The 11431-nt window shown below is 48.9% G+C and overlaps 1 protein-coding gene across 3 annotated transcripts; it reads left to right on the top strand.

The window, feature by feature from the left end:
• Window positions 1–1167: 1167 nt before the first annotated feature.
• On the top strand, window positions 1168–9953 carry ppp1r10 (protein phosphatase 1, regulatory subunit 10). 3 transcript variants are annotated; one of them, XM_019868821.1, is made up of 20 exons: window positions 1168–1253; window positions 1430–1605; window positions 2014–2835; window positions 4209–4317; window positions 4391–4477; window positions 4643–4778; window positions 4932–4983; window positions 5093–5182; window positions 5265–5396; window positions 5463–5568; window positions 5713–5816; window positions 5971–6098; window positions 6450–6606; window positions 6692–6832; window positions 6913–7159; window positions 7407–7482; window positions 7566–7778; window positions 8268–8388; window positions 8602–8976; window positions 9073–9953. In XM_019868821.1, exons 4-20 carry the CDS (start codon window positions 4211–4213, stop codon window positions 9201–9203), a joined length of 2403 nt encoding a protein of 800 aa, XP_019724380.1. In that variant the 5' UTR covers window positions 1168–1253; window positions 1430–1605; window positions 2014–2835; window positions 4209–4210; the 3' UTR covers window positions 9204–9953. The 3 variants fall into 3 exon arrangements, with proteins under 3 accessions (XP_019724380.1, XP_019724381.1, XP_019724379.1); XM_019868822.1 differs by having other exon boundaries at window positions 2014–2100; XM_019868820.1 differs by lacking the exon at window positions 2014–2835 and having other exon boundaries at window positions 1169–1253.
• Window positions 9954–11431: the final 1478 nt, after the last annotated feature.

Raw genomic sequence — 11431 nt, forward strand, 5'->3', positions numbered from 1 at the left:
TCAGACGTTTTTACCCTCCTGCCCCATCATCCGCCAGTAATATTTCTTACTCGATCACGTAATGTAAAATAGAAGTGGACAAATTACACTACCCTGAGGAACCCCGTTCACAACCTTTACACCTTCTGAGCAACTAACTTATTTCTACTTGTATGTTTCAATTTCAAAGAAAATCTTTAATTCATTCACATCTTCCCATTAATTCACATTCTGCTTATCTTAATTATTCATACCATTCTTTCCACATCATTTCGTATGCCTTTCTAACATCACATCAAAGAAAATGCCAGCCACGGCTTCTTTTGGTATATTGTAGTTCAGGGGTCACCAACCCTTTTCAGAGTGAGAGCTACTTCATGTGTACTGATTGTGTGAAGGGCTACCAAATTGATACACATCTGAAATAACATCTGTACAAATTGCATTTCATAATATGAGAATGTGTTATTTTTAATACTTAATGATTTTAATTTTCAGGCTCTGATCATCTTAAAGATGTCTCACAGTACTGCCAGTGGTTTTTAAATCATAATTTCTACTAGCAAATCACAATCATAGCACTGGCGGGCTGTTGGTGTGGCTCTCATGGGCTACCTGGTGCCCACGGGCACCACATTGGTGACCCCTGTTGTAGTATTGCGGTTTTAGGGCAACCTCCAATGCACCCCCCCCTCCACAAATCACCACTGCATTATTTGTCAGCGTTCTTAACGTGCGTCCACCGTGAAATCTTCTGACAGCGATGACGTCATAGTTTGAGGGGGGAAAACGTTGTTATATGGAAAAAGATTTATTACGCCCAGAAATGTGCTTTAAAAATGTTTGCATTTTTGTTTAAAGCATATTGGTATATTCAGTACTTTCACTGTGACTGTTTTTGAATACGCCCCCGTGCATATAGCGTGTCATTTATAAAGCAGTCGCCATTTTGAAGACATAAAACAACGATAATATACGTATTTTACAACGTTGACGTGTCGGTCAAATGTGGAAACAGTTGCACAGATATGTACTTTTATCAATGGTCTACCGGATTACGTGAACGATCGGGTGTAATTTGATGGGACATCAACGCAATTGTCGAAAAATGGCGTGATTCGCCATTATGGCTTTGAACCACAAGACAAGGTCGTTCGTCAGCCATTTTGAGGCGATACCGAGGGCAAAACAAACGCTGCCGTGACGCAAAATACGTCACTGCGTATAAAAGCTAAGTCCCTCCTGTTCAGGCTCATTGCTGGATTTAGTCAAAGGTAAGTGAGGACGTCAAAACATTCGCGCATATATCTGTCGTTTTTGAAGGTGAAATCACCCCAGATCTTTGCACACAAACCCACGCATGTAGCTGATAACGCTTATGGACTTTTTTTTTCACCCCACTTCCAGTCTCAACTAAGATGCTTTCTTTTTTTTCTTGTGTACTTTACAGGTTTCAATTCGTTTTCCTGAAGACTCTGCCGTCGAGGACTTCGACCAACTGCTCAAATTGCTATTTTTTCTTCAAGTAATGGACATCTGATTACCATTTTTGCCTCCAGTTTGTTCTTGAAGGAAAAGGCTAGCTTTTAGCTACCAAAGCCCCACCCATTAGAAATTTTGAACCAGGTATTAAAGCCATCAAAGTTGACGATATGTTTTTTGTATAAACGAAATAAGTGCCCGAAAAAGCACAATGTGTTATGACTAAGACGCTGACAGCATACTGTTGACTTGTTAGTGTGAGTCCAAAATAGCCGCATTAGCTATCGCGCGGCGGCTGGCTAGCAGCCGCCGCGCTTTAGCCTAGCCTAGCCTATTGTTTAGCATGAGCTCACACATGAACATGGACGGTGACTCGTCTCCCGTTTCTTTGTGTGTGAGACGAGCTGGGCTAATAAAATTTGAAGTCGATAAATAGTGATATCTATAAGCAATCTGATCATAAAGATTGCGTGTTTGCTCAGGAGACTTAATAATCCAATGAAGCCGGACTTTTTTATTTTATTTTATTTTTTGCCTGCCGGGGTTTTGTAGGGGCTGCTCCACGGAACCGAATCGCACCGCAATCTACACATAAAGATTGCATTAGGCCGAGGATCGATGGACGTTTGACGAAGCACAGTGAGGGCATTGACGATGACGATAATGGCACAATGGGGCTTCCACAAGCCCCGCGCCACGCACTGGGCAATCTGTGGATAAAGATTGCGGGATGACCGAAGCCGAGTGGTCTTGCTCGAAACACAAACACTCGGACTTGTCAAATTAGCGGGCAATTGGCTGACTCGCCGACTGGTGGCTTTTTCTTCGGAACATTTTGGGAGTTGTCTGTGTATCGGCAGCCGCGTAACGATGCTTTTCAGCTTACCGGCTCGCTACTGCTCGCGCTTTGTTCCAAACGTCATGTTTCATCCAGCGAGCCGAGCTACCGCAGCGTCGGAGGGGTTAACACGAGGAGGGCTCTCATTGGCGGGCCGCCTTACTGCCCCGCCCCCTCGGCCCTTTCAATTGCAGTCAGCCTTTCTTCTGTCTTTACGTAACCGAGGGAAAATCCGGCGCGATAGTACGCACCCCCCACCTAAAAAAAAAAAAAAAAAAAAAACAACCCGAGATAGCAAACCTTAATGATCTGTTAGTGGCTAATGTCGATGTCATTGTTTCTGCTATTATGTACCAGTGACACACCAAATGATTTGTTTCCCATTCTTTCCCAGTCGGACAATGCGGCGGGGGTCTTGTTTGAGACTGACCTTTTGTGTACATGTGTAACAGTTGTGCCACTTACAGGCTTTGAATTATTTGCAGTGTTGTGGAGTTCTGAGACTATATAAAGCTTCTACTCCAACATTTAAACGGGTAAGACCTAACTGATTGCTCACACCATGGATGAATGAATAGCAACTCGGGGCAGGATCTATCTCGAAATGAACAAACGATACACCATCCAGTCTGCCACTACCTTGCAGTTCCTAGTGTTGATCTCATTGTAGATCAGTCTCCTTTGTGATGCGCATTTGATGTAATGATCCAACACGTGTATATATGATAGTTGCTCCATGTACAGTGCTTTGTATGCAGCGATGGCTGTGTAAGTGTTTGAAAGTGCTCTATAAATACAATTGAGTTGAGTTACAGGCCGCTTGACAGCGGGTACCTGCGGACACCCAAAGGAATCCGGGCATGACTGGTCCTTGTCGAGATGTCAGTAATTGCTTGTGGAGTTGCAAAGAATGTGGAGCAGGTGCGCCCAGGAACCACATTCTACCGGTTGTTCTGGAATGGAGACATTAGCCAAATAGGATGCTTTCAAAAGACCAAAATGCACATTGTTGTATGAGTACGAGCATGAAATTCATGCACTTTGAAACATTTGACTAATCGGGACTTTCCTGTTCAGGTATTCAGTTGCAGTTTTACACAGGGATCTCCACATACATGTGCCGTTAGAGTGTTTAATTATTGCCGGCAAATATCCTTTGATGTCTGCCTCGTCCATGGGTTTGACGTCAAGACAAGTCGGTTGTGAAATGAACATTTGCCATGTCATTGGATTCCATTTGCGGGGTTTTGACATGACCGAAATACAAATGAGAGGTGGATGAAGTGCAAATACCTGTAAGGGGCTGCAAATGGGGTCGCCGCACTCAATGTGGCAATCGTGAAATGTCGTTGGGCCGAGCAGAAAGGAGCACATTTCCCAGGGAAGAAGAGCATGTCAGACCAAATGCCCCGCAAGGAAACATTCCGGCATGCGCGGGCAACTCTGCTCAAGGATGGGGCATTACCTGCCAAATTATTTGCTGATGAGTCATTTGAAATGGTTGGCGCGCATGCTACCGAGGTGACCGCTGCTGATTTGTGTTTTCCCGTGTTGCCACTCGGGGGGAAAAAGCTGCCTTGATTCTGCTCGACGTTTGCTTGAGTGGCCCAAGTGAGAGCGGGCCACTTTTTGGGCGGTTTGGAGCCGGGTGCTCAACACAAAGCCTTTTTCGAGGGTTTCACATTTAAAGTGCTGTGTAGCCTTGTACTGTGGATGCATAGCAAGAACGCGCTTGCGTTCTGTCGAGCAACTCCTCGGCTGTATTGCGGGCAGCCGAAATTTGACGGTCGCCACCACGTTCATGCCCCATTGTTGAACAACCCCAACCCCCCCACGCACACGCACACGCGCACACACTTGTGTCCTACCGCCATATGTATTGATTGCTTGCTTGCGCTTTGTTTTTCAGACATGGAGGGGGTGCCGGTGGACCCCAAAGAGATTTTGAAGGGGGTGGAGGCTCTATTAGGGAAGGATGGGGGACTCTGCAGCTTGGAGGGAGTCCCAAAGATGTTCAGGTGAGCAATTGAAGCCCACCCTTTGATCTTTCCACTTTGCACTTAACAACGGCGTCCTCTGTCTTCTGCGCAGCCTAATGAAAGCCTCTGCCAAGATGGTCAGTCGCTGCATGTACTTGAACATCCTCCTTCAGACAAAATCGCACGATGTGCTCAACAGGTAAGTCTTTGCCCTTCTGGAGACTGCTTCGTGTTTGCCGTTCCAAAGCCTTCAGCCGTAGGGACGAGGAACTGTTTCTTTTTAGCCACCCACCATCCGAAACCGCCTCAAAGCTTCGTGCTTGCGTTTCCCTGAGGGCCACATTTTCTCCCACCTTTTGTTTAGGTTCATTCGAGTCGGTGGCTACCGGCTGCTGAACTCGTGGCTCACCTACTCCAAAAGCACCAACAATTCACCTCTGCTGCAGCTTATTCTGCTCACTCTGCAGAAATTGCCCCTCAAAGTGGACCATCTCAAACAGGTACGCACCAAAACCTGGCGCCTTTGTCGCATGCTTTGAACGCGAGCCCCTTTTTACTGCTGCCGATAACCGTCAAAGAATTCCAATACGGTGTTGTCTGGAGAGTTGTGTTCACTTAGCTCGTCGTCCCCTTTGCCACTCTTTTGTTTTCAGAACAACACAGCCAAGTTGGTGAAGCAACTGTGTAAAGGCGCAGAGACGGAAGGTCAGGTTCCCCCCGATCCCCTCAGCCCCCCCCCCCCCCCACCTCCTTGTGTTCTACGTCTCGTTTCAAGGAGTTTGGACTCGATGCAAGAATCTCATTCCTATTTTAGAATTGAGGAAGTTGGCGTCTGTGCTTGTCGATGGCTGGATGGCAACCATTCGCTCCCAGAGTGTATCGAGCAACGCCAGCAGCCCGGCCGGTATGGAGACGTTTGCCGTTTGCTCGGTGCCGCGATTGTGTTGAATGTCGGCTCAAAATGCTCTGCATTGATTTGCGTACAGAGAAGAAGAAGAAGAAGAAAGAAGATGGCAAGGTCCCGCTCAGAGAGGTGAAGGACAAGAGTGGAGAGGAGGAGAAGAAAAAAGACAAGGCGAAAGCTCATGCACCCAGTCATGCGAAAATCCGTTCCATAGGTAGGCCGTCGCAAGTATTGATGGACTTGCGCTCATTTTGCTGGACTAATCCAAAGGCTTTCGTAGGTCTGGAGATGGACGCTCCGAGCCCTGCCCCCGCCAAGAAGAGCCCGACGGCTCCCCAGCTGGGTGACAAGTACAACATCAAGCCGCCCGTCCTCAAACGGCTCAGGTACTAACATTCCCCGAAGTAATAGGAGAGAGGTGCTGTCCCAAGTCTGTGTGCGTTCTGCTCTCTGCAGTTATCTAGTGGTCAGTGACAATGATGCCTTAAATTGTGCCCCCCCCCCCCAACCCCCTCTTCCAATCTGTGCAGTTCTGGTCCCTTTGATAATCCTCCATTGGAGAAGAAATACAAACCTCTAAACACGCCATCCAACTCGACCAAAGAGATTAAGGTCAAGATCATTCCAGCACAGCGTGAGTGTGCACACACACGTCGAGAATCACAAATGTCAAGCGGATGACAACAATACTAGCGGCTGTTGCAGTTTGAAATAGTGGACATGAAATAGGAGCGCCGCTGTTGAATGTCAGCACCTTTGAGTGAACGTGATGGGCTTCCTGTCTGCAGCCATGGAGTGCACGGGCTTCCTCGACGCGCTCAACTCGGCTCCGGTGCCTGGTATCAAGATCAAGAAGAAGAAGGCTGCGGGCAGTTCACCTTCTCATGCCAAGGCCGTGTCCCCGACCTCCAGCAAGGTAGCCATTCGGCGAATAGATGGCCAAGCCAAGTCAGCTAACGGAGAGCGAGAGACGCGGGAAAAAAAAACAAAACAAAACAAAAGGCCCGCTCCACGTGTCGTAAGCGATTATTTCTTGGTGTGGTGTTCGGTGAGCAAAAAAAAAAAAAAAAGACATTCAATTGGACGTATTTATGACAGAGGTCATTTGAATCCTCACTGCCATCACGGTTGTATCCTATAAGCGCCTCCAAGGTGGAAAGGCATTCGCGGTCATCGGTTCCGTCGTTGTCCACCGTATGAAGTTGTGACCGAGTCGCGTGGCGGCTGTTCCCCCGCATTACCGACCTTCTCCTTTTTGGCTCTGCAGACAAATCCGTTTGACGGCAAACCATCGACGTATTCTTCATCCTCTGCCAAACCGACCTCCCCGGAGACTCTTTCTTCCAATCCCCTTGATGAGAATCAGGAGTCGGATCGGCCGGGAACCCCCGTGCCATCGGAAGACCCGGACTCCGCGGACGCCGGTGAGAACGCAAAGTCGCGGCGCAGTCCGAGAAAGATGGCCGCCGACGTTTCCTTCTCACACGCGGCTGGCTGCGTCTTGTGCAGGAGACAAGCCGAATGCGCTGTCCGAACCTCGTGGGGAGGAAGACCTGACCAAGAAGGGCAAGAAAAAGAAGACTGTTCACTGGGCCCAGGAAGATCATCTCAAGCACTACTTTTATTTTGACCTTGACGAAACGGAGAGAGGTATGAGCTCGGCCAGAAAACAAGTGTGCGTCAAAGCGTCCTGAAAACACGTGCGGGGACCTGACTCTTCCCTCCCCTAGTCAACGTCAACAAAGTCAAGGACTTTGGCGAGGCGGCCAAACGGGAGTTGATGATGGACCGGCAGACGTTTGAGATGGCCCGGCGGCTGTCTCACGACACGATGGAGGAGAGGGTCCCCTGGACGCCCCCCAGGCCCCTGACGTTGCCTGGCGGTCTCGTCGTTGCCGGCTCAGGCAGCACGGAGAAGCTGACGCAGCGAGACCGGGAGATGGGCATCTTACAGGAGATCTTCCTCAGTAAAGAGAGGTTGGGCCCTTTTGTGATCACAAAGAGATTGTTGAGTTGTTTTTTTGTTTTTTTTAGGCCGTGAAACCTTTTTGATTAGTTTGCGCGGACTCCCGTAGCCCGACGGGTTTATTTTTGTCCACGGTTCTTTGGTTGATGGCGGTGCAGACATTTGAGGTTTTGTAAAGCGCACCTTGAAGTGGTGCGCTGAGCGGGGGCTTGGTGGCGGTTTGTGACCGGCTCTGTCCTCTTGTGCTCTCTTTGCCAGTGTGCCCGACAGTCCCCATGAACCGGACCCGGAGCCGTATGAACCCATGCCCCCACGGCTGATTCCGCTGGATGAGGTTGGTGCACAATCCCACAGGAGCGCTGCGCTTTTGGGGCTAAAAAGACCAGCTTGCTCCATTTGTGTCTGGTGTCCCCGTAGGACTCCTCCATACCGGACGATCACTACGCCGAGCCCATGGACACCTCTCAGCAGGTTGCCACCGTGGCCCAAAACGAGGGCTCCAAGCTGCCGCCTGTCCTGGCCAACCTGATGGGCAACCTGAACAACAATTCGCGGAGCCCCCAGACAAACGCCGTCAACAATCCCGTCACGCCGGCCGTCAACGTGCAGGAGCTGCTCTCGTCTATCATGGTACGCGACTTTCCCGCGGGCCGGGGGTCATTTGTACGTGAAGCTTTGTCGTCCATTTGCCTCGGCTCCATTGAAGCCGCTTTGGTGAAAGCAAATCATTTAGTATGGGTTTCGAACATGAACGGTCATGGTTCATGTGGACACGCTAGCAACCCCCCCACCCCACAAAAACATATTCATATTGAATATAGAAAGACGGGGGGGTGAAGAAATGAAAAGTCATTTCAATCTAAGCAAGCAAAAGAGGAGCAGGGTTCAAATGAGTCAGTTCGTTTTCAGCTATATACGGGCCGGACCTTGAATCATTTGGGAACCCAAAAGTTTCCCTTGGGAGAGCGACGCCACTCCCGAATCCAGATGCTTTCCCTGAGGCGGTTCGAGTCCTCTTGGCGTTGCCGTTTGGGATCCATCACCCCGCGACAAACGCCACATTCCGTTTTTTCCCCTCTTCAAATTGTGATTGCTCTAATCACAGCTTCATGTCTGCAGGGGGCTTCCAGCAACCAGTGCACCGAAGACCTCATCAAGCAGCCTGACTTCTCGGATAAAATCAAGCAACTTCTTGGGTCCCTGCAACAGACGCAGAACCACAACCAGGCGCCGACACCAGGTAAAGGCCGCGGCCTGCGCTGCTCCATCTCTGGCAAGTGGCCCCCGGCTTGCTGAAACGCCCCCCACCAGTCTCAATGCAGTATTCTGCTGAATGTTGTCATTTGTCAACCCGTTGTTTCCAAATAATCTTTGATTTCCTACGGTGCCGGATATTGGGGTCGGACTAAAGAGTAAAGATTAAAGATGAGCCTGCTGTTTCTCGCACATCCAGCCAACCCGAGTCTGCTGGGCCACGCTCCCATCAACAACATGAGCAACAACGTCCACATGCAGATGCCCATGAACAGCGGCTTCCCGCCCAGCCTGCCCCCGGGCGGCCCCCGCTTCAACCACCCGCCGCCACCCCCGCACAATCACAATCACGGGCCGCCTTTCAACACTGGCGGCGGCCCGCGCATGATGGGGCCGCCGCCGCCGCCGCCGGGACAGGGCCGCGGTGATAACGGCAACTACTGGGGAGATGACACCATGAGAGGGGGGCCCCACCGCGGGGGCCATTTCCACCGGGGAGGGAGGGGCCGAGGAGGAGAGCCGGGCTTCCGGGGCCGAGGACGAGCGGGTCCGAGAGGAGGACACAACATGAATGGTATGTTTTGGAGAACATCCCGCTGTCCGCTGAATTCCTCCAACTCAATTGATTTTGTCTCCCCTCCCCCTTCCCCTTCCCCTTCCCCTTTAATAGACATGTCCATGCGGCCCGTTTGTCGCCACTTCATGATGAAGGGAAACTGCAGGTACGAGAGCAACTGCGCTTTTTACCACCCCGGTGTAAACGGACCTCCTTTCCCCCCAAACAACCAGCATGGGCACTAGGCGGCGCCCTCCTCACGCGAGTCATCAACTTGACACTCAACAGAGGCTCTTGCCGACAGTTGGACTGAAACGCTGCTGGCTTTTGCCACGACGTCTGCCCGGCGCTGTGTACGGACACAGCAGCCCTCTTCACTTTCTCAACTCAACTGTATTTATAGAGCCGTTCTGACCGCCGGTTGACGCGGACCGCCCGAGTCTTTAAAAGGACACGGTGAATGGAGATTGATTACGATTGAGCTTGAACAACTCGAAGAAGCAAGGGATTCTTTTTTCTTTTGTTTTTTTTGCCCTCCCTCCTCCGCGCTGACAGCAGACGGTAAGCGATTGTGCTCAAGCTTATGAAGACCCAGTGTGTGTGCTCCCTTCAAGTTTGTCTCTGTGGCTGGCCAGCTTTTTTTTTTTTCGGGGGGGTGGTGATGATGATGATGAGTCTGCCGGTTCCAGCCAATGAACTCTGAACTCCGTCTTAACCTTCCGAGAACGTCAGTATTATGATGAAGCATTCTGCGGGTCAGTTATATGGTGTGTTTTCTGTGAAAACAGTGACCTTAATGTCTCTCTTGTGGGACCGTTTTGTTTTTTTTCCTCGTCCATGTTTTATTTTGATCCAATGTTGATAAACAGGTGCCCTTTTTTTACAACTGCTGCTTTGAATGTTTGTACTGTAGGGCTGTGTACAATACATGTTCATGCCGTCATATTTTTCAGTTGGATTATTTTGTACACTATTAAATGAATGTCAAAATATAATTGTTCTATGATTCATTTGAAGTTTGGGAAATGTGCGTAGCAGGACAAACATGACACAAACATTCTTAACGTTTTTCAATGGTGTAAAAATATGTCGAATAAATATTCACTTTAAACACATCTGCCAACGAAGATTTGTGTCGTAGCCTGTGTCACACACGTTTCTATTAGCAGAGCAGGATGCCGGGCATGTGGCTGTTTTAAGAAAAAAAAAACGGTGCTTCATGGACAATTCACGAGGGTACGAGGTATGCATAACCACTCCCCCTTTCCACCAATCACAGCAAGTTATCATCATGCTCCACCACTTTCACAGCTATCAGCGAATCATCAGCCATCATTCCAGCCAGGCCACACCCACTTTCCTGGATTTTTGTATGGAAAAAAAATCCAGGAAAAAAAATTTTGGGAAAAAAAAAATTCAGAAAAAAAAGTTTAGAAAAAAACTGAAAATAATTTTGTTTTTTAAAATATACATATATATATATATTTAAAGTTAGATTGTGGTGATGTATTTAAAAATGAAGTTGAGTTGAAGTGTTCTTTGTAATCAAGCTTTATTTCTTTTGCAGAGTAGACAATCACAAAAGCAGGAGAAAAAGTTGCAAGTTGGATGGCAGTCTGCTGCTTGCTGGGCGGCAAAGTGGTCAGCTCTTGAGAAGAATGTGGGACAGGTGTGTTGACCTGAGGGGAAAGGCATCCGTGAGTTCCACGCAAGTCAATTTCTTGTGGAGACAAAGATGTGTTGAGCATGAAACTTACCAGGGAGAAAGACTGTTGGGTCTTTCGAGAGCAGGAAGCAGATCATGTTTACTGCTGCCTGGGGGAGAAAAAAAAGTCAAAAAAGTAGTCATGATGGTGCATTGAAGGAGTGTAAATGTCTCCTACCTTTCAGGCGGGCCCAAAGTTTGACTTCAGCACCTTGCGAATAACAGGAAGAAGAGCAAAAAGTGTTGCCTGCAGGTCTGTGCTCGTCGGTGGACTCTGGCGATGAGCAAGTTACTCCCTCTTGTGGCACGGAGGACCCAAGAACAAGCTTCCTTCAACTCTGAATAATGTAAAGAGGCTTGTTGAAATTAGACTTCTTACCAACTCAGTTCGCCTGATCACCACGCGAGGTCTTTTACCATTCGGCCATTCTGCTGCGAAAATTTCGAAATTTTTATATGCAGTCAAAGGCAGCCGACCACACGAGGTTTTGAAGGTTTAAAAAAAAGAACATAATTGGTGAGACGGTTGGCGTCTCTCGTGGGCGATGTGACGGCACTCCAACCTCACCCATAACCCATCGAGCACGCCAGTATTTCCGTCTGCCTGCCTTCAGAATGCCATCCTGAGATCAGGAGATAGTTTGCAAAGCCAACTTCGTTTTCGATTGAAGACGAGTTGCACAATGAGATCGTGTCGTTTTGTCATTTTGCTTTCTTGGCCACGGGTGTCAAACTCATTTCACATTGTGGGCCACATACGGCCTCGGT

The sequence above is a fragment of the Hippocampus comes genome, unplaced genomic scaffold (genome assembly GCF_001891065.2).
Source record: "Hippocampus comes isolate QL1 unplaced genomic scaffold, H_comes_QL1_v1.1 scaffold225, whole genome shotgun sequence".
Classification (NCBI taxonomy): Eukaryota; Metazoa; Chordata; class Actinopteri; order Syngnathiformes; family Syngnathidae; genus Hippocampus; species Hippocampus comes.